The sequence below is a fragment of the Atractosteus spatula genome, chromosome 1, assembly GCF_055471065.1.
Source record: "Atractosteus spatula isolate fAtrSpa1 chromosome 1, fAtrSpa1.hap1, whole genome shotgun sequence".
NCBI lineage: Eukaryota > Metazoa > Chordata > Actinopteri > Semionotiformes > Lepisosteidae > Atractosteus > Atractosteus spatula.
In genome coordinates this window covers 59,864,565-59,890,659 of record NC_142706.1, presented here as the reverse complement: position 1 = coordinate 59,890,659, position 26,095 = coordinate 59,864,565, and the positions used below count along the sequence as shown (strand labels likewise).

Genomic DNA, 26,095 nt, shown 5'->3' with positions numbered 1-26,095 from the left:
TACACATCTTTAAAGGACAATGCTGAAAAATTAGCCACGACTCTTCCTGCGCCTGCTCAGTGCGTTCCGCCGTTACCATGGTGCTGCCAGTGCATCCCTTCCCTCACACTCATTGGCCAACAGGCAGCCAATGGCTGGTAGGCCAAGCTCAGGTGGAGCTCGTTGATTGGCTCCTGGAACTCCGGGTCTGTCCAACGGCGAACTCTGCTTTTTTACAAACTTGCTGCGGCAGCCAGTCTCAGGAAGTAGGGGAGAAATTAAAACTGCGAGGAGACAAGCAGGCACTGAATCGGATAATTGCACTCGGGCAGCTTTTGGATCTAACGAATCCCCAGTGAGACAAGCGACGGTGAGTACAGCTGTTGTCGACCTATGCTTTGAAACCGTTACACATTCGCTCCTTATGTGTCTCTCCGAGCGTGGTCGTTGTACAGCCTGATAATGACCCTTTCTTTCAGGCGGCTGATTAATAACACCAGTAATTAATCGCTTGTGCTTCGGTGATAGAGTTCTGTTCCGTGTTTCCCCTGTGGATTATGATTATCCTGAACCGCGGTACTAGTGCGCGCGCGCGCGTGTGTGTGTGTGTCACCCCGTTTGTTGTGGTATGGAGGCGAATTCAGCAACAGCGAGACTCAAAACCACCCGTTTTCTTGAAAAAATAATACATTCGCCCGGGGTGGCTGGGAGCAGTGAGGCACGTGACCGCCCCAAAAACCAGCCAACCTGAGAAGCGCATGGCGGGACGTATCAATAATACACGAGATTGTAACGTGTTTTCTCAGACTCGACAGTACTCCTGACAACATGGTGCCACAACGTGTATGACTGACACTGCTCTACATTCTTGTACAAGCGGCGGTACTTAATGCTCTGTAAGTCGCCCTCAGATTAGGCGTCGGCTACACTACTGTTGCGCGCCGTGTATGGAGCTCGTTCGTGTCTAGTCATAACGGAAGGCTGTTACTCAGTAGCAGTGATCTTGTGTGGGTCCAGGCAGGCAGTGGTCAGGGTCCTAGACCTGTAACCTGAATCCCAGGTGTGAGAGTGCTCCCTCACCCTTGAGCAAAATGCTTCACCTTCACTGCCCAGCTGTAGAAATGGGGCTCAGCTACAGAGAGGGTTTGGAGAGAAGCATCAGTCAGGTAGAGAATGCGTTGCCCTGCTGGTACCTGTCAGCTGTGGAGCTGTGGTGGGCACTGTGGCCCCCAATGAAGACCAGAGTGGGACTCCTGAGGGCTCTGAGCTTCACACTCGCGTGACTCGAGGGCTCAGGATCTGCGCCTGTGGCTGGAAGGTTGCCGGTCCGTATCCCGTGGCCGGCAGAGGAATCCTACTCCGTTGGGCCCCTGAGCAAGGCCCTTAACCTCAGCTGCTCCAGGGGAGCCGTACAATGGCTGACCCTGAGCTCTGACCCCAAGCTTCTCTCCCTGTCTGTGTGTCTCATGGAGAGCAAGCTGGGGTATGTGAAAAAGACAAATTCCTAATGCAAGAAATTGTATAGGGCTGATAAAGTGATCTGATCTCCTGCAGGAAGAAGCTTGGGCCAGGTGTTGATCCCCTCACTAATTACCTGACGCTAGATTACTGTCCAAGCTTACAAACGAGCGGTCATATTGTTAGAGCCATGTGACCCTGAACAAGATGTCTGCTGACCACAACAGCTAGTTTGATTATACAGGATTTGCCAAATCTGTAGGCTCCCCACAGCGCTGCCTGAGGAAGAGCTTCGGGTTTGAAATGCTGTGCTGTTTTCTGTTTTCAGTCTGCACAAAGCCATCGTTGTTCTTCTTGCTCTTGAGGCACTGCTTACCTTGTGCTCACTGAGGCAAGAAGTCTTTGAAAATGGGGCAGCTTCCACCCCCAGTGTTAGTCTTTAGGACAGTGGTGCTGTCCCCAGCGACACAGGGACTCGGTGTTTCTCTGTGCCCTGATGATCCCGCTGGGAGGAAGCCCTGTGTTTGATTCTTCTGCATCGATTACTAACGCGCTGTAGCTCTCGAGGGCTCCGGAGTCTGAATGCATGGGCCTTTCTGTCAGACCTGATCTCCTGCTCTTTGTATGTTATTTTTTTTTTCCCATACAGAAAACCACAGCTTGATTCGGTGAATTAAGGTTAACTGAGTGGCCAGGCTGGTTCCTGTCTAACTGCAGCCTCTGCTCTGTTCTGACAGGCCCGCCCCGCCCCGCCCCGGCGCTGCCCGAGCCCATGGCTTCCTGCCTTGCCCTGCGAGAACAGAACCGCCCCGCCGGCGCACAGTGAGTCTACTGGGCCCGCAGCTCTGTGCCAGTCGCACGCCGGAGTGCGGGAAGTGTGCTGATCCGATCTCTCTCTCTCTCTCTCTCTCTCTCTCTCTCTCTCTCTCTCTCTCTCTCTCTCTCTCGCTCCGACAGGGAAAGAGAGCCCGGCCTCAGCTACCCTGCCCAAGGAAAGAGGGGCGCTTCCAAACCGGGGGCTGCCCAGGCTGGGGATCGTCGCCGGGGCGTCGATGCTGAGAACTGCGACCCCTCCTCCACCTGCCCCCATCCTGGGGGGGGTGTTCCCCCGACGGGAATCCCCCCAGGAGGAAAACCGGGGGTTCTCCCCGTCTCCCTCGGACCGCAGAAGCCCAGGCTGCCCGTTGACTTCAAGGAGGCTCATCGCCGATGGGAGGAGAGGCTGCAGAAGGTAAGGGGCTGCTGTTCCCACTGTCTGGTGTCCTCCCTCCCTGCTGGATACACTGAGCCCCCCTCTTCCCCCTGTCCCACCCACGGGTACCATGAATCCTGGCATTCCGGAGCTCCATATGAACTATATTGAACAGGCTAGGATCCAGTGATCCCAAGAGAGGGAGTGCAGCTGGCCCAGCTCAGCAGACCTATAGCTGTGAGCACAGCCTGGCTTGCAGAGCCCAGATTTCTTTGTTTTAGATTTGCTGAGGTCCTGTATTGTCTTGTTTGGATGTGACTGATCTCTCTCTCTCTCGAATTCTAAGGGCAAAGCAAAAAAGAAGCCGTGCACCAAGCCAGAGCCCTTCAACTTCAGTCAGCCAGCGGCAGCCAGGGCGGCGCTGTTGAGTAAAAAGGTTTCGCATGATGCAGGGGCTGAGACGGACCGAGCTGAACAGCTGCCGTCCAGCCAGGCGGTGGAACCTGTGCAGTCCGTGAGCGATGGAGCCCAGCCTGCTGGACCAGTCATCAACAGCGCCGCACAGCCTCCACGTTCGGACCAGTCTGCTCGCCCAGCAACGAGCAAGCCAGCCCGGACCCTGGACCCCCTGTCCAGAGACACAGGGCAGCCTGCGCTCCATGAAGGCAGCACAGATGTCCATCCAAGGCCACAAAATACCGTGCTCTGTGTTAACCCAGCAGTGGGCGTCACAGACCAGCCTGCACACCCAGCAGGAATGCACCCGGGACAGCCTGTACCTCGCGGGCTCACTGGCGCTTCCCATACCGTACACTCGTGGAGGGTCTTTGCACGGGACCCTACACAACCAAGCCCTTCTAAAACCAGGGACTCGAAATCGCCACCAGTCAGTGGCCCAGTCCTCTGTGGGCCCAGTGAATCGAACAGGGTTGTCTGGCTGCCACATCATGCTGCTTTTCCACTGGCTAAACAGACTGTCCAGTTTGCAAACCCACCCTCTGGCCGACCTGGCCAGTCCAGCCCTGGGCTCCAGTCGCCTCGGCGAGCCCTGTGCCATTCTGCCAGGAGTGCAGTCCTGCCCCGCTACACGGACACCACCCTGGGCAGCACCGGGCACAGGGCTGTCCCAGCTCCTCACGCTAGCTATTCCCAGGTGCCTGGGACAGGGCAGTCGGTGACTGGGGACGGTGTCCAGTGTGAACACTCAACGCCTGGTAATTCTGTCCCTGGTGTCCCACCTGTGACTGAGAGTACAGTTCAACTAGAGAATGGGAATTTGGTCCAGTGTAAACACTCAACGCCTGGGAATTCTGTCCCCGGTGTCCCACCTGTGACTGGGAATTCTGTCCAGTGCAAACACTCAACGCCTGGGAATTCTGTCCCCGGTGTCCCACCTGTGACTGGGAATTCTGTCCAGTGCAAACACTCGGAGCCTGGGAATTCTGTCCCCGGTGTCCCACCTGTGACTGGGAATTCTGTCCAGGGCGAACACTCGGAGCCTGGGAATTCTGTCCCCGGTGTCCCACCTGTGACTGGGAATTCTGTCCAGGGCGAACACTTGGAGCCTGGGAATTCTGTCCCCGGTGTCCCACCTGTGATTCGGAATTCTGTCCAGTGTGAACACTCGGAACCTGGGAATTCTGTTCAGCCAGTGAATGAGAATTCTGTTTCTGATCCAGAGCCCATCACGCAGAACACGGCCGACACTGCGCTGACAGGTAAGGAGACTGGTCTGGTCTCGTTCTTTTATTTTTTTTTCAGATCATCTATGGGGGGGAAAAAAACTAAATTCCACAACGACAAACCCTAAGTCTGCTGTCTTTCTGTGCATGAATTGTTTCTCTGTGTGGAGTGCAATACCTTGTGCGTTCTGGGACCAGTATGAGGAGAGCCTCTTGGATTCTCTTCCATTATTCCGCACATCCGGCCTGGCCAGTCGTCTGCCTTCTCCTTGTCCCGCTCGATGTCCGGGAGTGGGCGCAGGCGGGAAGTGTGTTTATTGACGCTGGTGTGAAGATGTAAGAGCGCCCGTGATGTCAGAAGTTCAGCATGGCCTCCTTGTGTTCCCGGTTAGTTTGGGGTGCCAAGCTGGTTCGCTCTTGAGCGGGTCAGTGGCCGGCGGCGTGGCTGACCCTGTGTGTGTGTCCGCAGGTGGGCCCGTGCCCTTCACCCCTGACCCCGCGGCCCTCCGCCGTATCCTGGCCAGCGAGGCGCAGCAGTGCCCGGCCTCCGTGAGGGGCAGCTCTGTCTGCATGGTGAGTTCCTCCTGACGCAGTGTGTCTGTGGTGCTGTCTTCAGGCTGGACTTGTCTGGGGGGCATGTGGTGTCATTTTTACCCTGTGGGGTAGGGGTGTGTGTGGTGGTGTTGCCCTGGCTCACGCTGTGCCCTGTGGCTTTGGGCAATGTGCGCGCGTGTGTGTGCGGTGTTGTTCTGCGGCTGAGGGATGGGGGTGTGTGTGTTGCTGTGCCCTGCGGTTGTGTTGGTGTGTGTGTGGTATTGTTGCTGTAGCCCAGGCTCACACTGTGCCCTGCGGTTGTGTTGGTGTGTGTGTGTGTGTGGTGGTGTTGTTCTGCGGCTGAGGGATGGGGGTGTGTGTGATGCTGTGCCCTGCGGTTGTGTTGGTGTGTGTGTGTGTGGTGATGTTGTTCTGCGGCTGAGGGATGGGGGTGTGTGTGTTGCTGTGCCCTGCGGTTGTGTTGGTGTGTATGGTATTGTTGCTGTAGCCCAGGCTCACACTGTGCCCTGCGGTTGTGTTGGTGTGTGTGTATGGTGGTGTTGTTCTGCGGCTGAGGGATGGGGGTGTGTGTGTTGTTGTAGCCCAGGCTCACGCTGTGCCCTGCGGTGGGGGTGTGTGTGTGGTGGTGGTGTTGTAGCCCTGGCTCACGCTGTGCCCTGCGGTGGGGGTGTGTGTGTGGTGGTGGTGTTGTAGCCCTGGCTCACGCTGTGCCCTGCGGTGGGGGTGTGTGTGTGGTGGTGGTGTTGTAGCCCTGGCTCACGCTGTGCCCTGTGCCCTGTGCCCTGTGCCCTGTGCCCGTGTTTGTGTTTGTGTTTGTTGCAGTAGCCCTGGCTCACACTGTTCCCTGTGGTTGTGTTGGTGTGTGTGTGTGGTGGTGTTCTGCAGCTGAGGGGTTGGTGTGTGTGGCGTTGTTGCTGTAGCCCAGGCTCACACTGTGCCCTGCGGTTGTGTTGGTTTGTGTTTGTGTGTGTTTGTGTGTGTTTGTGTGTGTTTGTGTGTGTTTGTTTGTGGTGATGTTCTGCTCCTGAGGGATGGGGGTGTGTGTGTTGCTGTAGCCCAGGCTCACACTGTGCCCTGCGGTTGTATTGGGGTGTGTGTGGTGTTGTTGCTGTAGTCCTGACTCACGCTGTGCCCTTGTGTTTCAGCCCAGGAAGATGCTGCTGTCCAAGGGCCGGAGTGCTGTGGTCAGTGATGGAGGTCAGTCTCTCTGTTCAGAGCTCAGAGCCCAAAGTCAGCCGAAAGCTGAGTAGTCTCTTGGCTTTCTAATGGGATAGACTCCTCCGTCACGGGAGTTTTCTCCTGTTCAGGATCAGGCTTCTATTTAATTTCTGGTTTGGTCACTGGGCCTTGTACCAGCTGCCCTTAGTCTAATGGCAAAAACACCATGCGTATCTGTGCAGATAACTGTCAGAAGCATTTAATCAGAAGAATTTAGTCTGCTCTTCAACTCCTGCTCTCCAGTTCTTTTTGCCTGTGAGTACTGCACAGTGCATCCGCTCCAGCAGCGTGTTAATTAAGAATCGATTTTGTATCAGACGTGGGCCACTAGAGAGACCCAGTCATGTTGAGTGAGTTGCAAGAATCCGGGTCTTTATATTGGCACGGCGCTATACTCCTGGCTTTCACCGGTAGGGGGCGCTAGGCTCTTCCTTCCAGTGCCTGCTGTTGTGTCTGTGGGCCGCTGACGTGTCATGCTCCGGCCTCTCCGGACGTCCGCGTTTGGCTCACAGCACAGTCTGGGACCCATGCTTGGCAATGGCAAACCGCACGACCTCCGCGGACATCTCCTCCCTTTCCTCCTTCGTTGTCGGGAGCATCGCTGGGATCCCTGCGTAACCGGGCGGCAGGTGGTGCTGTCGAGCGTGACGGCGCTCCTGTTGCGTGGCTGATGGAGTCCGGGGTCTTCCGGACCACAGCGTTGTGTCCCGACTGCGTGCGGAGGACTGCCTGGGCCGCAGTTTGACATCTTTGCAAAGTTTCGTGAGGTTAAGCTTTCCTCTGAGAGCCGGCAGGGACCAAGGATCTCCGAGGATCGGGGTGGGCGGCCGTCTCCCGTGAAGAGCCGCGCAGATCTGGGGTTCGGCGTGGTCTGAGGAGATGTGCTGGCCAGACGTTGGTGCAGCGGTGTAGATTTCCTCGCGTTGCTGTAGACAGGCTAAATCTAGACCTCGGGAGTGGTGAAAGCAGGGAGGCATCTGAGCAGGGCTGTAGCTCGAGGGGCTGGGAGAGCCGCTGACCCCGTGCCTGTCCTCCCCTCAGCTGGCTCGGTGCCCTTCTCCCCGGACCCCGAGGCTCTTCGCAGTATCCTGCGCAACGAGGGGCTGAAAGCCAGGGGGCCCCTGGGGGAGCAGAGCAGAGCCTCTGTCAGGGGCAGCTCCATCTGCATGGTGAGTCTGTGTGCCCCCTGCAGGGCGGGGCCCGTCTTGCTCTGGGAAGGGGGGGCGGGGCTCACTCTGGGAGGGGTGAGTCGCTCTGGGAGGGGAGGGGGGCGGGGCTCGCTCTGGGAAGGGTGAGTCGCTCTGGGAGGGGAGGGGGGCGGGGCTCGCTCTGGGAAGGGGAGGGTGGGGGTACTGGTTCTTGTCTGTTTGTTGGAGTCTTGTCTGGCCTGGTGCTACACTGTGTTTCTGTGTTTCAGCCCCGCAGGATCCCGAAGGCGAAGTCTCGGAAGGCAGCAGCGTTAGGCCCAGGTCCGTCTCGTCTCTGTCTCCCTGCCGCTGTTCTGCTTCAGCCTAGTTCTGGGTCTGTGCCTGACTGTCCCCTGGTCTGTCCCCACAGGCGATGAGCAGGTTGTGACCACAGCTCAGCTGTCGATGCCCCGCAGAGTCCCCAACACACGGCCGAGCTCCATGGTCAGTGCACAGGGGTTCAGGGGTCCACAGTTTTCTTGTAGCACCAGAGCTGTAGCTGGGAACTGGACCTTAAGGCAGTAGTTGGTTCCAGATTAAGAAGCACCGATAATGATGAAAGCCGACTCTCTTTATGAATTTCTAACTTGATGTTAACTCATAGAACAGAGCCAGTTACAGACATAACATGACCCCTCTGAAATCTAGCCCCTGTGAAGCCCAGCCTGGACTGAGGAATTTTCTTCTAGGGAGTTGCGGTATGTGCTCGGAGCCCGGGATCGAATCCTGGCAGGGGCAGGCGGAGCTTCTCTTGTCACGTTTGCGTGTGTTAAAAACAAGTTTTCTAGACACTGTGGGGGAGCAAAAAAATAAGGCAAAATTTTTTTGTGTGTAAGGTGTTCCATGTAAGCCATTTTAGAATTGTATTGTACGATATTAAGTCCTCATATAGCTCTGTGATCCATGTAGGTGTTCATTTAGTTCCTACAAACAGTACAAAGTAACTCACCGCATTCCTTATTGCTCGGTTTGTGCTGTTGAAAGTAGTGTTTGTACTACTTTCGTTCCTGAGATATAGCACCTTTTTTTGGGGTGTAAGGTCACTTAGCCCCCCCTAAAACAGCATAGGAGAACCACACTGGTCTTATTCATTACTGCCAGTTTACACTGTTCAAAGTATTGTCTAAGCTGCTTTTGTTCCCGAGATACTTGAGTCTTGGTCTGGAGAGAATATCCTGCACTGACAGGCTGAGGGAATTGAATCTCTTTAGTCTGAAGGGAGTGTCCTGCACTGACAGGCTGAAGGAGCAGAGTCTCTTTACTCTTGAAGAGAGGACTTTGAAAGAACCTAATAAAAGTATTTAGAGTCACAAAAGCACTGCACTGAGGGCCAGTCTGTGTGTCTGTTCCAGAAAAAATTGGGACAGTCCGTCTTCCGGACTCCTGTCTTCAGGACCACCCCCAGAATTGAGGGTTACACCAAAGACCCTGGACTGCACAAAGAGGTGAGGGGAAGGGCGTGTCTGGGCACAGGTGTGTGTGTGTTTGTGTTTGTATGAAGGTACTGCTGTGTTTGTGAAGGCTGGGTGGGAGGAAGAGTCTTTGCAAGGACTTGAACTCCTGAGACACGGGCACTGTGGAGGTTCTCGCATGGCAAAGCACAGTCTTTTTAAACCAGTCTTCCAGCTCCTGGTTTCCTGTGGGCGGAGCAGAGAACAGGAAGTAGAAAGGGCACGAGAGCCAAAGGGACGTCTTCACGAGTACAGACTTGCATCCGAGTGTCGGCGCACACCTGTTCTTCCTGCCCTTTCACGTCCCGATTACAGAACCACACAAACGTCTCTGCTCCTCTGTAAACGATAATGGCAGGAGTTCTTGAGTCAAAGGGTTTCAAATTGCCGACTTTTTTGAGGTCAGGCAAGTCCTAGTAGCTCCTATTTCTGTGCTGTAATCTGGCTCTGCCAGCGCCGACTGTGGATTCCTCTCTTAACCCTGAGGAAGGCTAATTGGGCTTTAGAGGCTTAACGGGGGTAGGGTTGGGGGAAGCGATTACTGCAATCACCTGAACCAGTCGTCCATTCCCACAACCCCACGGGGTCTAGTACGAAGCACTTCGGGCCGATGCTGGCAAAGAGCGGAAAGTGTCGAGGTCCTCCTCTGTCTGATGGAGGAACAGGGTAAATGTCACCCCCACCAAGTCTGAATTTCTGTGTTCTGTCCCCCCCTCCCTCCCCGTGGCAGCAGGACAGCGTGGTCCAGGAGCTCCGGTTCGAGGAGCAGGAGCAGCGTGCCGCGGACGGGAGCGGGACGGGCTCGCGGTCTGACGCGCGGTCCGAGGTGAGTCCGACGAGTCCTGCGCTGCTCCGGTCCTCCCTGATCCCCGTCGTGGGTCCGTCAGGGGAGTGACACTGGGTTTTCACAAGCAGGGTTACCCAGCGGGTTCTGGGGGACCCCCCTGCTGCACCGCTTATCAAGGGGGTTGATTGGAGCTCTTCCGTGTGTTCGCTCCCTTGACCTGTTCTGCAGGTTGCTGTGCTGGTGCCCTTTCAGCGGGGAGGGGAAACTTTGTCAAGCGACTTGTTCAATTAAACAACTGGTGCAGAATGCCCGCAGGTGTGGGGGTCCCCGGGACCAGGCTTGGGGACCCCTGCTCTACTGGACACCAGTTTGATTTTCTGACTGGGAACACTGGGACTGGGGCATGAGGCTCCAGCTTCAGCAGGTTAGAAGACGGCTGACGTTTGCCCCAGTTAAGCTGGTAATCGGCTCCATTTGGCCGTCAAGAGCAGGATGGCGGCTCTGACAGAGTGGCCCACAGGCCTGGAGCTGAGAGTTGCTGTGCAATTGTCTGGAGAGTAGTCCGCCCCCTGGTGTCCTACCTGTGGCAGATGTCTAACAAGCTGGGGAAACACATGAGGCATCTCGAAATCCAAATTTCCCTTCCAGTTAGCAGGGAGGCAAAAATAGTTCTGTAAGCAAGCCTTAGCTGCCACCTACAGCCTTACATGATTGTGGAGAATTTTCAGAAATGTATTGCCTGTAAACGGACTCCTTAGTGCAGTCTCTTTCAGCCCTTTCACTACATGCTTTCCTTTTCACTAGAGCCAATTTAACAATCCCAAAGTTTACAGGGCTTACAGACCTCAAAGGCACCAGCTCATCCCTGACAGCATTCTGGAGAATGCGGTTCAGGCATAAGATCTGCCCTCCCGCCATGCTGTCTAAAGATAATTCATTTAGAAGGCAAGAAGGATGGCTTCTTTCTACCTCCCTCGACAGCACAGGGCTGGGCCTTTGATTCTGCGAGTCAGGCTTTCCTGCTAATTAGCCAATTTTTGGAACGCGTAACAGAGGGAGTGGGTTGGATGAGTAAGAAAGCTGTAGTCAAGAATAGGCTGTATAGACTCGCGTCCTCTAAATGTCGGCAAAAACCAAACGTCGCAGTTAGCAGTCCCCCAGGGGTATGGGGGCTCGGTGGTATTAGTTTGCTCTGTGTTGAGTGTCCTCCTGCTGTGACGGGTGGCGCTGGGAGTTTTATCAGTGTGCTGCTGCGTGTCTCATGTTCGCAGATTGCTGCCCCCTCTCCTGTCCTGGAGAGAGAAGATCAGGGGCCCAGGGAGGAGGAGACGGGGTGTCGGCGGCTGCTGGAACGTGATGGGGCCGGGGTCCCCCAGCCCTTCCTGCAGGCCCCCCACCGGGCGTCTGTTATAGTGTTCTCCCAGGGTTCCAGGGTGTATAGAGACGACACTGCTCAGGAGAGTGTCCTGGCTCCACGGGCTGGGCCCGGGAGCGGGCGAGAGGTGCGGGTCCAGGCCGGGCATCCAGGCCTCCTCCTCTCCGGAGGGCCTCCCGACGTGGAGCAGAGCATTCCGGAGACGGGGGCATGTCCCCAAGGGAAAGTGCCACCTACGGCGCCCACCCTTGCAGGTACAGTACGCAGTGTGATGCCACTAGGGGTGAGGCATTAGACCCTTTCCTTTCCCTCTCTCCTGTGACTGCTGTCGAGAAATGTAGAGCGTGCTCCAGCAGGCAGCCCAGGTGACTCCGAGGCTCGCAGTTAGGCGGGTACCAACGAGCCACCCCTTTACTATTAATTAATAATAATTCCTTACACTTACATAGCACTTTTCTGGACCCTCCACTCAAAGTGCTTTACAGGTAATGGGGACTCCCCTCCACCACCACTACTAATTGAAGAGCACACGGTGTATGTATAAACCATGCTCAGAAGGTTTTAGCCTTTTTTTCTTTCACTTTACAATCGGCACCTTTCAGAGGTATTTACATTGTGCCAGCAGAGAGAGGGCAATAAATACAGAAATACACTTTTTCAAAACTACATAAGTTTGGGCATTACAGGTTTAGGACTTTGTTTCATTCCCAAATTAGAGGATTCTGGTCTTAATGGGGGGGCATAAACACTTCCCAGGTTAGCCAGTATTTACTAAACCTTTCTGACAGTAGAGTGTTCTCCTGTTGATTATATGAATCAGTCCGCTGTTCAGCCTGGAGGTTCTTCAGTTAGCCCTTGCCCTGTCTCTTACTGGCAGCTAGTTCGTAGTACAGATCCGTCTCTGGGTTCAACGTGAAGTGACCCTTTTAAAGGGACTTGCAGACAACTCCTGCAGCAGCTTCCGGGGAGGAATTCCCTGGTGTCGGCAAACCTCACCGGTGAGCCTGCATTTCTGATTTTGGTCCGGTCTGCTCCGCAGGCAGCACGCCGGCGCCTCCTACAGGCACCAGACCGCGATGGCGCCGCCCCCTAGTCCCGTCTCTCCAGGAGGCCCTGCTGGACGAGGAGTGCGCCTTCTACACTTCCTGCGGCCCCGCCCTGCCGCACCCCGCCCCCATCCGCCGCTGCGCCAACCCGCTGGCTCGCACCTTCGACTTCGAGGACTCGCTCGTGAGTGGCAGTGTGGGGGAAGGGGGGCGGTTTGTCTTCCCATTTAAACCCATTGTTAGTGACTGGCTCACAGCATGGCTGCACCTTCAAGGTATTCAGTTCACCGATGCTCTTGCACTTTTATTGGCCCACCCCTCTCTCCATCTGGAGCTCTGTGTGCTCCAGAGGCCTCAGAGCTGATGGTTATCTACCCCTGACATCCCTCTAGCAGTGCGTACTGGGAGAGGCTTTCTGAGCGTAGCCTGCCTTACTGGTGATCGACCACTAGGGGTCCCCAGTCACCCTGCGTACTGTGCATGGCATACTGTGTGACTCTGGCTTGCTGCTCCAATTGGATCTGCAGGAGCATGGAGGCTGTGCTGGGAACCCCTGGCCTGTAAGACCTGCAGATCCACAGTCCTAATGGCAGTGATGAGTTAACACCCCTCTCTTTCTCTCCTCAGCAGTTCGAGCCAATCTCCCTGCCCTCATCGGCTGAAGAGCGGAGTTTTATGTAAATTATTCTATGTTGATGAATAAAAAGAAGCTGTATCATGTCGACGTTGGTGTGTCATGAATTGTGTACATGTGCTGTGCAGTCCTGTGTGAGACCAGGGTGTGTGTTTTGACTTGTCTGCAGGGTGTAGGCCAGTCCTGGTCCTGGGGGGATCAGTGTGTCTGCAGGGTGTCCAGTCCTGGGGGGATCAGTGTGTCTGCAGGGTGTCCAGTCCTGGTCCTGGTCCTGGGGGGTCAGTGTGTCTGCAGGGTGTCCAGTCCTGGTCCTGGTCCTGGGGGGGGTCAGTGTGTCTGCAGGGTGTCCAGTCCTGGTCCTGGTCCTGGGGGGGTCAGCGTGTCTGCAGGGTGTCCAGTCCTGGGGGGGGTCAGTGTGTCCTCTAGGGTGTCGTCCAGTCCTGGTCCTGGGGGGGTCAGTGTGTCTGCAGGGTGTCGTCCAGTCCTGGTCCTGGGGGGGTCAGTGTGTCTGCAGGGTGTCGTCCAGTCCTGGTCCTGGGGTGGTCAGTGTGTCTGCAGGGTGTCCAGTCTTGGTCCTGGGGGGGTCAGTGTGTCTGCAGGGTGTCCAGTCCTGGTCCTGGGGGGGTCAGTGTGTCTGCAGGGTGTCGTCCAGTCCTGGTTCTGGGGGGGTCAGTGTGTCTTATGTGCATGTATCTGTGGGGTCCTGCTCCTCTCCCTCTCTGAGAAGTCTGTCTGCTGCACATGGCTGCAGCTGTCTGTCCTGTCACTCGCACCTGAGTGGGACCCTGCTGGGCAGGAGAGGGGAGGGGTGGTTAATACCAGCCCAGCCCTCCAACAGACAGCAGGACTCCGAGAGCTTCCCCAGGGCTGATGGGACACTGCACCTCTCTTCCCCTCTCACCTTGACCCTCTCCTGTCTCCCTCCTATCACCCTGTCCCTCTCTCGCCCTGTCCCTCTCCTCTTTCCTCTCCCCTCGCCCTATCCCTCTCTTGCTCTGTCCCTCTCTCCTCTTTCCTCTCCCCTTGCCCTGTCCTCTCTCCTCTCTTCTCCCTCGCCCTGTCTTTCTCCTCTCCCCTTGCTCTGTCTCTCTCTTGCCCTGTCCTTCTCCTCTCTCTCCTCGTCCTGTCCCTCTCCTCTCTGCTGTCTCTCTTCCTGCTTCTGTTTTGTTTCCCTCCCACACCCAGGCAGCTGTTGTTGTCGGATGGCCTGAGTTAGCGCTTCAGGGGAGGCGTGAGGCCAGGCCCTGCTGGGGTGGGAGGCTGTGTTGTCCTGCCGTCAGCAGTCCGGCCGCCGGGGTGGGGGGCGGGAAAGTGCCCACACAGCGGGTTTGAACAGAGCCTGTGCCCGGGAGCGTGGGGCACTGCCTTCCAGAGAGGCCTCGCTGCCACAAAAGAGGGGTTTAGGGGTCCCAGGGCAGCAGCAGGAGGGGACTAATCCCCTCGGACAATGGGGCACAAAGCACTCGTTCTGGACTCATCCTGGAGCTGCCTGGGCTGTTCTCCACAGTGAGTCCCCTCTGCTTGTTCCTGTCCCAGCACTTACTCTGCTGCTGCCCTGATTTCACTGGCTTTTACTGTGCTTTTACCCCAACCCCACTGGGTATGACTACTCCATACTGGACATTAGCCATAATTTCTCTGGTCCTTGCTGTACTCTTCACATTATTTCATGGGTTTATACTATATTGTAATTTTATCACAGTTTCACTGGGCATGACTACTCTTTTCTGTGTTTTACCATGATTCCACTTATCTTTATTGTGCTTTTACCATGGTTTTACTGTGCTTTAGTGCACTTTGACACCAGTTTCACAGTTTTGGCCCTGGTCTCTTGCTTGTGCTGTTTAAATAAGCTGCTCCTGTCGGAGTGTGGGGTGTGAGTATTTTAGGATATGGAGTACTGGACAGAGCGTCGGAACTGGCCAATTCCAGATGTGTCGGCAGTATCCTGTTACTGCAGAGGTGTAAGATGGGGGTGAGCCAGCTCTTGGGTACGTGCACTGTTACTGGTGGGCTGCTGTCCACTCCAGGCGGAGACTGACGTCGGCAGAAGCAGTGAATCTGTCGGGACAGCTCAGCCGTGCTCTCGGTCCTAGGTGTCTGCTGTTACTTGTGCTCTTTCATCTGGGGGCCTCTCTCTGGGATGAAGGACATCACAATTGTCCCCATGGCAACGGCGATGCAGGAGGGGCTCTCTAGTTCAGAGGGAGGCTGTTCCCGTGGCAACTCACACTGCACTGCACAAGGAGGGTGAAGGGGGGGGGCTCGGGGAGTGCGAGTGCAGGGACTTGTTATAGAAGAATCTGATGCAAAAAAGAGCTTTTGGCTTCTTTTACTGCCTAAAGGCGTCGATTGGTGAATCGATCTGTTGTGAGCTTGTTATCTCACACAGGCTGCATACGTGGATTTAAAATTCAGTCCCAGCTTCCCTTTCTCTTTTCCCTTGTTAGAAGTCTGAATATTCCGGTTGTTTTCCTGTCTTTTGATCCAAAAGGAAAGAGGCTCTGGATAATGGGGAAAGCACACGGGCTGCACACCTCGAGACCAGTGTTGACACTCGGGAGCACACGCACACGCGTGTATGCGGACACGCAGACCTGCCAGGCGCGCTCTGTGCAGTGCTCACAGCCCTGTCTGTACACGTGACAGGAATTCAGAGTCCGCTGGCCCGCAGACGGTGCACCACACAGCCCTCCACGGATCCTGGAGAAGCTCATCCGGGAATCGTTTCCCTTCCCTGTGACAGGCTGCCCGGGACTCTGTCCCTGTGGCATTCCTGAAGGAGCTCTGCGGGACGGTGGTGTCGGGACTTTGAGTTCAAGAAGCCGAACAAGGTGCTAGTCCGGGATTCAGAAGGCAAGTGTGCCCCCACCCCCTGCGCAGCTCCGCCTGGGGTGCCCCCCCACACACACACACACACACACATATATATATATAAAATAACATTACTGGTTTAAAGTGGTCTCCTGCAATTAAGAATTGCTATGATCTCACAGGGCAGTTTTGCTGCTGCATTACCACCACCTGGCTTGAGGGGAGACCTCTAAGGAAAATCATGTTGCTGCTGTAACTGGGGATGGTGGACCAGTAGGTGGCACTCTTCCCTCTTGACTGGGACTGGCAAGTGGAAGCACCGCGCTGTCTTTCAGACCAGGCACCCAGCTGAGTCAAGCTCACCGAGGAAAAGGGAGGAGCCGGGGCCAGCAGGGTTATTAGCTGGACACCCTGGTCTTGTGCCAGAAAAGGTGTTGAAGTGAGATGGACCCATTTTCCTGGAGAAAAAGAAGCCTGGCCTTGTCTTTTTTAACCTATGTTTCAAGTGGTGCTATATGGCTGGTGTGGACTACCTTGTCTCTTCTACTTCAGTGGGGAGAGAAGTCTGGGATCTCCCCAGGAGGCACTGGATGGAGAAGCGTACTCAAGGAGAGAGATCACTGGGATCTCCTTGGGGGAGAGTCTGGATGAAGAAGCGTACTTACGGAGAGAGATCTCGGGGATCTCCCCAGGAGCACTGAATGGAGACGCTTACAGAAGGAGAGTGATCTCCCCAAGAGGCCCTCTGCTGCATGCAGAGGACTTGAGAGGAGTGATTCGCACTCTGTGGAAGATTCCTCACAGCCTGAGTCCGGTCAGACCGCCGTCCTGTTTTGTACCATTATTGCTGAGAAATGGCTGTGAGCCGAGAGGGGAGGGGAGGAGGTTAAGTGGAGGATCGGTTCAGGTCTGGAGTGGGAGGGTGGGCTTTTATCTTTGAAGACTGAAAGGCGGGAGGGGAGTCTGGGGGGGGTTGCTATGGGTAGTAGGACCTCCTAGAAGCTCTTGAAATGAGAGCGGAGAGCTCTGTGTTCCTCTGTACCCAGCGCCGCAGAGGCACGGACGCGGACAGGGAGAGACACTCTGGACAGATCATGGCTCTGCGAGAGGTAGGACCGGACTCGGAGAACTGAACCCAATTTGCAAAACTAGATGAATGAGACAGGTCGGATTGTGTCAGGGCTCCTTTGTTCAGTTATCCTGCTTCAGGCGAGTTTAATCTGATGTTGTGAGCAACTGTCTATCATGGGATTAAACAGATTGAAACACACAAGATTTACATTAAGGGTGGTGGGAGCAGGGAACAAGCTACACAGCCATGTTGTTGAATACGATGCTCTGGATTCTTTCAAGGAAATGGCTAGATGACATCCTGGACTCAGTTACTTCTTTGTGATTGATTCTTCAGATAACTGTGATTGAGATTTTCTAGAACAGGGATTCCTAAATTACTTGGGGATAGGAGCCCCTCACTCCTGCTTGTGTCTATTTCTATTTAGCTGTCAGTTACATAACTGAACCATAATCTCTCTGATTAAATTACGTTCAGATGTTATGCCTGTTGGAGGTCTCCTGGTAACTGTCCTTCCATTCATTTTCTAAACACTTTATCCAGTTCAAGGTTCCAGAAACATCAGAGCCTATCCTGGCAAGCAACGGGTACAAGGCAGGGTACACCCTGGTCAGGGCGCCAGTCCATCTCGGAGCACACACCACACAAATACAGGGAGAACATGCAAACTCCACACAGATAGGACCCCAGGTCCAGAATCGAAACAGGGGTCACAGTGATACAAGGCAGCAATGCTAACTGCTGCACCATGTGAAACTGTCAATACATGCAATTCAAGCAAAAAAAAAAGTTTTTTGTTCTAGTTTGCTGAATGTTTGGGTAGTTTGGTACAAAACAAATGAGGTTCAGTTACCAGAAAATGCAGCTGCAATTCAGCAGAAAGAAAGACAATGTCTGTACATCTTCTCTGATCCCTGTGCTTTGGAGAGGTGGAGAGAGCACTTATGTGTCTCAGCATATTAATTTAGTCAAAGAGATGGTGTTGACTTAATTAGCCCTCTATTGATAATGACAGCTGGCCCATAGAAACAGCTCCACCTGGTCTTGTGTGCAACAAAGTACTTCATTCGGCTCGCCAGGCCTGGAAACAGTGAGGTCACTTCCTTAGTGACAAGCAGGACTACAGCTGTGTCCAGTGCTGTCTGCTCATGTTTCAGATTCATTTATAAACTCACAAACTGCAAAACAGCCCGCGAGTCCTGGGTGATTCTAGGTTATATTTCAAAACTCAAAGCCATTGAACAGAGAGACAATAACAATACTCTCCATTTGCATAGCTGATGTTAGCTCACAGTGTTCTGCAGGTGAGAGGGGAGTCGTTTCATCCTCCTCTGAAGCGCAGCATCCTTTAATCTCTCCTTGTTCAATAGATTTGCTCTCATTCTTCCTCCGTCCCAACCTCTCTTCCTATAATATTTTCCCCCTCCCTTGCTCTCTCCCTATTGCTCTCTGCTCTCCCTCTCTCCTCTCTCTCCTTCCCTCTCTCTCTTTCCATGTCTCCCTCTACCTCTGTCAATTCAATTCAATTCAAGGTGCTTTATTAGCATGACCGATGGGTACAATCAGTGTTGCCAAAGCAAATAAAAATAATGAAATTCACATGAAACAAAACAAAAAATAAAAGTAATATAAAATCTACAGACATTTACAACAAAGACATATTATAAAATATTGACATATACTGTAGACAGAAGGAGCATTGTTGGGAGACAGACTCACTGTTCCTCAGGCTGTGACAGGAGATCACATACTGGGCTGCCAGTTCCACTGAGTTCCCTCCTCCCTCTGCCAGTAGGATTGGGACCCGTTGTGATTCTGGCAGATGTGGGAATTCTGGGATTAGATTTCTGAATTTCGGGAAGAATGTTTCTCTAATCCCAGAGTATCTGTCACAGTACAGTAGGAAGTGCACTGTGACAGATACTCTGGGATTAGAGAAACATTCTGTCTCCCTTCCTCAATTCAGTTCAAATTAATCTAGCTATACTGGCATGACCAATGAGTTACAGTCTTGCCAAAGCAATAGAATCAACACGGCATTTACAGTATTAATATATCATTGGATATTTTCCACACACCACATAATACATAAAACAGTATTGTGAGACATGTTTGCGCTCTGTTCCTCAGGCTGTGACAGGAGATCACACTATGAGCTGCAGCTCTGTTGAGTTTCTTCCACATGAATTGGATTGGAAGCTGTTCTGATACTGGAAAGATAAAGAATTCTGGGTTTATATTTAATTTTAGAGAAGAATGTTTGTCTAATCCTAGAATGTTTCTTACACCACAACAGAAAGAGCATCTCTGTCTCTGCTTTTCCCTACTGTCAGTGGTCACTGAGCCTGTCCTCTCTGGACAGCCAGGTCTGTCTGTGTCCAGTTTCTATGTCTAGGCTGTGGTCACTGAGCCTGCCCTCTGTTGTGTAAGATAGTGTTGTTCAGTGTGCATTGTGTTTGTGTGTGGGTCCCAGTGGGTGAGATAGTGTTGCTCAATGTGTGTGTGTGGGTCCCAGTGGGTGAGATAGTGTTGTTCAGTGTATGTGTCCCAGTGCATGAGATAGTGTTGTTCAGTATGTGTTGTGTTGTGTGTGAGACAGTGTTGTTCAGTATGTGTTGTGTTGTGTGTGAGACAGTGTTGTTCAGTGTGTGTTATGTTTTGTGTGTGTGTCCCAGTGGGTGAAATAGTGTTGTTCAGTGTGTGTTGTGTCTGTGTGTGTCCCAGTGGGTGAGATAGTGTTGTTCAGTGTGTGTTGTGTGTGTGTGTCCCAGTGGGTGAGATAGTGTTGCTCTGTGTGTGTCCCAGTGGGTGAGATGGTGTTGTTCAGTATGTGTTGTGTTGTGTGTGAGACAGTGTTGTTCAGTGTGTGTGTGTCCCAGTGTGTGAGACAGTGTTGCTCAGTGTGTGTTGTGTCTGTGTGTGTCCCTGTGGGTGAGATGGTGTTGTTCAGTATGTGTTGTGTTGTGTGTGAGACAGTGTTGTTCAGTGTGTGTTGTGTTGCGTGTGTGTGTCCCAGTGTGTGAGACAGTGTTGCTCAGTGTGTGTTGTGTCTGTGTGTGTCGCAGTGGGTGAGACAGTGTTGTTCAGTGTGTTGTGTTGTGGGTGAGATCTTGCTGTGTGATCTGTTCACTCTGATGGGTGTTGCTCTAGCAGTGCTGTCCTGAGGCTGGCTGCTGTCAGTGAGCTTCAGGACCAGCTGGCTGAGGGGCTCTTCTCTCTCTGCCTGCTTCTCTCCGAGGAGCTGCGGAGCCGGCAGTTCTGGCGCGCGGTGCTGGCGGAGGTCCTGGGGTCCCTGATCTTCGTGTCGGCCGTGCTGGGCTCCTCGGTGCCGGGCCCCGGCGAGGTGGGGCCCATCCAGCCGGCCCTCGCGGCCGGGTTTGTGGCCATGGGGCTGGGCCAGTGTTTCGGGGACATCAGCGGGGCTCAGGTGAACCCTGCCGTCACGCTGGCCTTCCTGGCCACCCGCAAGCTCGACCTGCTGAGAGCGGCTGGCTACGTCCTGGGCCAGTGTCTGGGGGCCACGCTGGGGGCCGGCGTCCTCTTCCTGGCCCTTCCTGTGAAGTCTGCAGCGGAGTGCTACGTCAGCAAGGTCAGGGAGAAAGAGGTGTGAAAGGAGGCAGGGTGGGAGTAGGAGAGGTGAATGGAGGCAGAGGACTCAGAAGAGGCCAGAAGCTTTACTTCTGTACACAGAGAGTGGTGGGTGTATGGAAGAAAATGCCTGTCAAACCTGTGTCAAGCGATTCCCTGGGATCTCTGTGTCACTGGCTAGGTGTGCTCTGGCGCGCTCACAAGTAAGAACAGCAGATCAGAGGTCATTAACCCCGGCCATACAGAGCTAAGAGGTCATGACCCGAGCACACTAACCCCAGCACACTGACCACAGCACACTGCTGATCAGGTGAGTTAGGAGAGAGGGCCTCTTCTGCTCTGCCCCTGTGTGCTCATGAGTGAGAACAGCACACTGGTCCCCCGCACAGTGACTACAGCACACTGACCCCAGCACACTGCTGATCAGGTGAGTTAGGAGAAAGGGCCTCTTCTGCTCTGTCCCTTTGTGCTCATGAGTGACAACAGCACACTGACCCCAGCACACTGCTGATCAGGTGAGTTAGGAGAGAGGGTCTCCTCTGCTCTGTCCCTGTGTGCTCGTGAGTGAGAGCAGCACACTGACCCCAGCACACTGCTGATCAGGTGAGTTAAGAGAGAGGGTCTCCTCTGCTCTGTCCCTGTGTGCTCACTAGTGGGTCCTGTGCTCTCCAGGTGTCCACTGAGGCCAACGCAGGCCAGGCACTGGCCATGGAGGTCCTGGCCACCTTCCAGCTGGTCTTCACCATCTTCTCAGCCGAGGAGCGGCGGCAGCGGGATGGGGGCGACCCGGGCGGCTGGGCCGTGGGGTTCTCGCTGAGCGCCGGCGTGCTGACCGCGGTGAGGAGCGGAGAGACGCACGGCGACACACCACACTTAACACACGCATGTTCTAGCACTGCTGACATCTTCATCAACAGCAGCCCGGGGCCACAGGAGAGTGAGCACAGGCGCCATTCCAGAACAGACCATGTACATGTGTTCCGGAGGTGCACCGTGGGCATTACAGTGTTTAAGGAAAACTAAATGAGCACATACAGAGATGTACAGAGCAGACAGGTCATGAGGAGATCAGAGATCACTACCCCAGACATACAGAGCTGACAGGTCATGAGGAGATCAGAGATCACTACCCCAGACATACTGTACAGAGCTGACAGGTCATGAGGAGATCAGAGGTCACTACCCCAGACATACAGAGCTGACAGGCCATGAGGAGATCGGAGGTCATTAACCCCAGACATACAGAACTGTCAGGCCATGAGGAGATCAGAGGTCATTAACCCCAGACATACAGAGCTCACAGGTCATGAGCAGATCGGAGGTCATTAACTCTAGACATACAGAGCTGACAGGTCATGAGGAGATCAGAGGTCATTAACCCCAGACATACAGAGCTGACAGGTCATTAGGAGATCGGAGGTCATTAACCCCAGACATACAGAGCTGACAGGTCATGAGGAGATCGGAGGTCATTAACCCCAGACATACAGAGCTGACAGGTCATGAGGAGATCAGAGGTCATTAACCCCAGACATACAGAGCTGACAGGTCATGAGGAGATCAGATGCCACTACCCCAGACATACAGAGCTGAAAGGTCATGAGGCGATCAGATGCCACTACCCCAGACATACAGAGCTGACAGGTCATGAGGAGATCAGATGCCACTACCCCAGACATACAGAGCTGACAGGTCGCCACAGCGTGTGACCTCAGAGTGTGTCTCTCTGTCCTCTAAGGCCCGTTTCTCTGGTGGCAGTATGAACCCCGCTCGTTCCCTGGGGCCAGCAATCATCACCGGGATCTGGGAGCATCACTGGGTGAGTCGCATTGGGAACACTGGGGAAGTGAGGGGTCTGAGCTCATCTCAATATTATTTCAGACCGAGCACCAGTTCATCAACTTCTCTGTTGCAGTCTGTTGATGAGGTGTACTGATTGGATATACTCCCCTCTCCAGGTGTACTGATCGGATATACTCTCCTATCCAGGTGTACTGATAGGGTGTACTCTCCTCTCCAATTGTATGGATCGGATATACTCTCCAGGTGAACTGATCAGATATACTCTCCTCTCCTCTCCAGGTGTACTGATCAGGTGTACTCTCCTCTCCAGGTGTACTGATCAGATATACTCTCCTCTCCAGGTGAACTGATCAGATATACTCTCCTCTCCAGGTATACTGATCAGGTGTACTCTCCTCTCCAGGTGTACTTATCAGATATACTCCCCTCTCCAGGTGAACTGATCAGATATACTCTCCTCTCCTCTCCAGGTGTACTGATCAGGTGTACTCTCCTCTCCAGGTGAACTGATCAGATATACTCTCCTCTCCAGGTATACTGATCAGGTGTACTCTCCTCTCCAGGTGTACTGATCAGATATACTCCCCTCTCCAGGTGAACTGATCAGGTGTAATCTCCTCTCCAGGTGTACTGATCAGATATATTCCCCTCTCCAGGTGTATTGATCAGATATACTCTCCTCTCCAGGTGAACTGATCAGGTGTACTCTCCTCTCCAGGTGTATTGATCAGATATACTCTCCTCTCCAGGTGAACTGATCAGGTGTACTCTCCTCTCCAGGTGAACTGATCAGATATACTCCCCTCTCCAGGTGAACTGATCAGGTGTACTCTCCTCTCCAGGTGTACTTATCGGATATACTCCCCTCTCCAGGTGTACTGATCAGATATACTCTCCTCCCCTCTCCAGGTGAACTGATCAGGTGTACTCTCCTCTCCAGGTGTACTGATCAGATATACTGTCTTCTCCAGGTGAAATGATCAGGTGTACTCTCCTCTCCAGGTGTACTGGATTGGGCCGATGATGGGTTCGGTTCTGGCAGGGGTGTCCCATGAGTTCTTCTTTGCAGCCAGCGCCTCTCGACAGAAGCTGATCGCTTGCCTGACTTGCAAGGACATCGAGATCGTGGAAACGGCCAGCCTGTCGCGCTCTTCGCTGTCCACCGTCACCCAGAACGCCATGAGGGCCAAACAGGCCAACAAGCATGACCACAACTGACCGCTGGGACTGCCCGTCCGTGTGCTGCCCTGCTACACTCAGCACGTGGGACTCAGAATGACAGCGGGAGGCCTGACGCAGACTGCCCACGAGCTCTCAGTGACGGCAAGCGCTTAGAACATAGCTTCTCAATCAGTCCACTGCAGGGTTTTAGCAAAGCCAGCTCTTCAGTTGTTGTATTGGTTGATAATGAATGAAATGTTGTCGTATAGGGATGGCTGAACCAAAGACCTGCACTGGATCGAGTGGAAGGTGTGTTATTTGGTTACTTCTTCCTTGCCCAAAGACCCAGGGTCTCAGTTCCTGGGGAGACCTGTCTCACTGGGGTTTTGTTCCAACCGCATTCTCAAGTTCTTTTTCTGCTCTAACCGTTTAATTAGCTGCATGATTGTAATACTTCTACCCAGTCTCTGACTTTTAGTCCAGTGACTTTCATGTGTAATCGACAGTAAAAGACTGTGAAAAAAATCCTATGTCTAATTTAAAAAAAATAATCTTCATTGTTTCACTATTCAGGTTGTATCAAAAACCAGAAGACTCATTGACTTCCAGGAATGGAGTCTGAGAGTCCTGGCTGCAAACACACGCGGACTGTCTAGATGACCACAGGCTGACACATGACCACTCGCAGCCCAACTTGGGTCTGATTTTCTTTAGTGATGTCAGTGAGAGCCCAGTGACTCACCTGTCAGGCGCTGTGGAGCTCAAAGATGGCCGGCACCCTTTTTCATTCAGGGGCCGTTGCTGTTAGCGCAGACATGAAGAATGGAGTGTGTGGGTATAAAATGAAAGAGATTAACTGTTGAGAGCATTTTTGTTTTCACAGCTGCACATTTCTTTTCATCAGATGTTCATGGTTGCATAATGGCAAATATTCCTTCCAACAGAATGGAGGTGTTTGCCATGTAGAACAACCCACAAGTGCAATATTTCTAAGTATTATACATTATGTGATCTGGTTATATTAAATAATATTATAATTATATTATATATTATTATACAGCAGCATCTTATAAGATTGAATAGTAAATTGGTATGGAAGATTTTTCATGAATCTAGCAAAGACTGATGAACGAATGATCAATTTATTCACATTCTTACTGACCAGTCCTGTCCTGTTCTTTACTGACCTCTCTAGTTACACCCTGACAATCAACCAGTCCTGTTCTTTACTGACCAGCACAGTCCTGTCCCTTACTGACCAGTCCAGTCTCATATTGATACGAACACTGACCAGATTGCTATTTTGGTGCCATTCAACCCCTCCAGCCCATTAACTAGTTATCAATCAATAGTTAGTAGACCAGTTAGCAGTTATTAGATGAGAGGATCACATCCTCTTCTTTCAAGAAGCCAGGGTATAAGCTTCAGTTCCACTACTTGTTCCACATTCTGGGAACTACAAGGAAATAGTTTACACCTGTGACATTTGTTTTTAATTCAGGGTGAAACTACAACCGAGAAATGACTGCACTCTTCTCCATTTTCAAATAATTCAGGATGGGCTCTGTGTAGCTTTGTTCTTAGTCTTAGTTTTTCTACTTTGTACACATTAATGTACGCTCAGCTAATATATTGGCAAGAATGTCATGCCTGAATCCATCGAGGACCTTGTTGTTGTATTTGGTCTGAAGAACTTACAGTAAAATAAAAATAAACAAATACCTTATTACTGTATTTCCATTTCTTGTGCCGTACGGGCTGACCCACATTAAAGTCAGTCCCAGCTAGCTTGATTTCCTGCGTCTTTCCGAATGCATAGTAAATACACAGCATTTATACTGCACTTGGTTTAGCTGCATCTCTGCCAGATTTTGAGTTCATCTTGAGGAGGCAAGCCTGTTCTTCCAGCACCGAACGATCTGAATACTGAAGGAAGTGCATTAAGAATAAGTCCGCAGGAAGCAGGTCAAGAGCGAACATAGGAGACGATGCTAAACGGCGACATCTGCTGGTGGATATGGGGAAAGTCGAAACGTTTTTTAAGCCTAAGGAGGCAAATTTGGGCGGCACGGTGGTGCAGTTGTTAGATTTGCTGCCTCAAAGCGCTGGTGCCCCGGGTTTGATTCTGAACCCGGGGTGCTGTCTGTGTGGAGTTTGCATGTTCACCCCGTGTTTGTGCTTGTTTTCTCCCACAGTCCAGAGGCATGCTGGTGGGTGAACTGTCTTCTGGGAAAACTGGCCCTGGTGTGAGTGAGAGTGTGCACCGCGCCTTGTGCTGGGATAGGCTCCGACTCCTCAACGACCCTGCTTGGGAAGAAGTGGATTCGGAAATGGATGGATGGATGAATGAAGGTCAATTCTTTCCATGTCCTCCAGTCTTCCGTCCTTCTGTAGACGTCTTACAGTAAGAGTCGCCCCGGGCTTGCTGAGGCAGATGTGCTGAACACCCTCTGCTTGGTCACACCAGAGTATGGCCACTGCAGCTGAGCTTAACTGCCTAACTGAAGCCTTAATTGAACTCGCAGTTTGCTTGATTGGTAAGTTTTTTATTACTCTAAAGTTTGGAATTTTATGTTACATATTAAGATGCAATTGCTGGAAAGCGACTTTGAACACGTTCCACGTGTCCAAGAGCTGTACACAGCCAGACGCTTTCAACACATCCTACTCATGAGTCAATTAAGTCTTCGGCCAGGCAGCGGAGCTCCGCCGCGATGAAGCCCGGCAGGAGTGGGACTCTTGCTGTGAGCGCGTGTGCAGGACCCCGCGAGTCTCTCCAGCCCTCCAAACACATCGCCACAGGGGAGGACGGAGGAGAGACTGGATACTGATCACTTCTCCGCCGCCGTGTGTTGAAAATCAGTGGGTTTTAAGCACCCCGGGAAAGATATACACGCTGCAGAACTGTTGACAGTTCCCCTGTAGAGGACAAGGCTTTTCGCGTTGGGTAATGGACATTGTGGAACCTGCTCGGGTGGGTTAAGGATCGGCGCGCTGTTTTCCTCCTCCTTCGCGTCTCGGGGGGGGGACCACGCAATTAAAATCTGCCCCGGACCTCATAAACCCCGCTTCATCACTAGGACCCTTCCCGTT

General features: G+C 53.1%; 2 protein-coding genes across 3 annotated transcripts; both read left to right on the top strand.

Annotated features, from left to right (window-relative positions):
* The first annotated feature begins 241 nt into the window (after window positions 1–241).
* troap (trophinin associated protein) lies at window positions 242–12,650 on the top strand. 2 transcript variants are annotated; one of them, XM_088933753.1, is made up of 14 exons: window positions 242–349; window positions 2,175–2,259; window positions 2,395–2,668; window positions 2,976–4,347; window positions 4,781–4,884; window positions 6,012–6,063; window positions 7,126–7,253; window positions 7,502–7,553; window positions 7,642–7,715; window positions 8,624–8,716; window positions 9,453–9,548; window positions 10,781–11,138; window positions 11,924–12,114; window positions 12,561–12,650. In XM_088933753.1, the coding sequence occupies exons 2-14, from the start codon at window positions 2,210–2,212 to the stop codon at window positions 12,609–12,611; spliced, it is 2,895 nt and encodes a 964-aa protein (XP_088789879.1). In that variant the 5' UTR covers window positions 242–349; window positions 2,175–2,209; the 3' UTR covers window positions 12,612–12,650. The 2 variants fall into 2 exon arrangements, with proteins under 2 accessions (XP_088789879.1, XP_088789793.1); XM_088933667.1 differs by having other exon boundaries at window positions 12,558–12,650.
* Window positions 12,651–16,927: 4,277 nt separating this feature from the next.
* LOC148841410 (aquaporin AQPAe.a) lies at window positions 16,928–24,725 on the top strand. Its single transcript, XM_088921098.1, has 5 exons — window positions 16,928–16,953; window positions 19,601–20,054; window positions 20,711–20,875; window positions 21,777–21,857; window positions 22,844–24,725. Exons 1-5 carry the CDS (start codon window positions 16,928–16,930, stop codon window positions 23,057–23,059), a joined length of 942 nt encoding a protein of 313 aa, XP_088777224.1. The 3' UTR covers window positions 23,060–24,725.
* The last annotated feature ends 1,370 nt before the right edge of the window (window positions 24,726–26,095 follow it).

What these genes read in the sequence shown, in the direction of transcription:
- troap (XM_088933667.1), top strand. Translation starts at nt 2,210, where the DNA reads ATGGCTTCCTGCCTTGCCCTGCGAGAACAGAACCGCCCCGCCGGCGCA. An exon ending in GGGGCAGCTCTGTCTGCATG is followed by an intron (nt 4,885 to 6,011) that starts GTGAGTTCCTCC and finishes CTTGTGTTTCAG; the next exon opens with CCCAGGAAGATGCTGCTGTC. An exon ending in ACACACGGCCGAGCTCCATG is followed by an intron (nt 7,716 to 8,623) that starts GTCAGTGCACAG and finishes TGTCTGTTCCAG; the next exon opens with AAAAAATTGGGACAGTCCGT.
- LOC148841410 (XM_088921098.1), top strand. Translation starts at nt 16,928, where the DNA reads ATGTTATGCCTGTTGGAGGTCTCCTG. An exon ending in GCGCCGGCGTGCTGACCGCG is followed by an intron (nt 20,876 to 21,776) that starts GTGAGGAGCGGA and finishes CTGTCCTCTAAG; the next exon opens with GCCCGTTTCTCTGGTGGCAG. An exon ending in GGATCTGGGAGCATCACTGG is followed by an intron (nt 21,858 to 22,843) that starts GTGAGTCGCATT and finishes TCTCCTCTCCAG; the next exon opens with GTGTACTGGATTGGGCCGAT.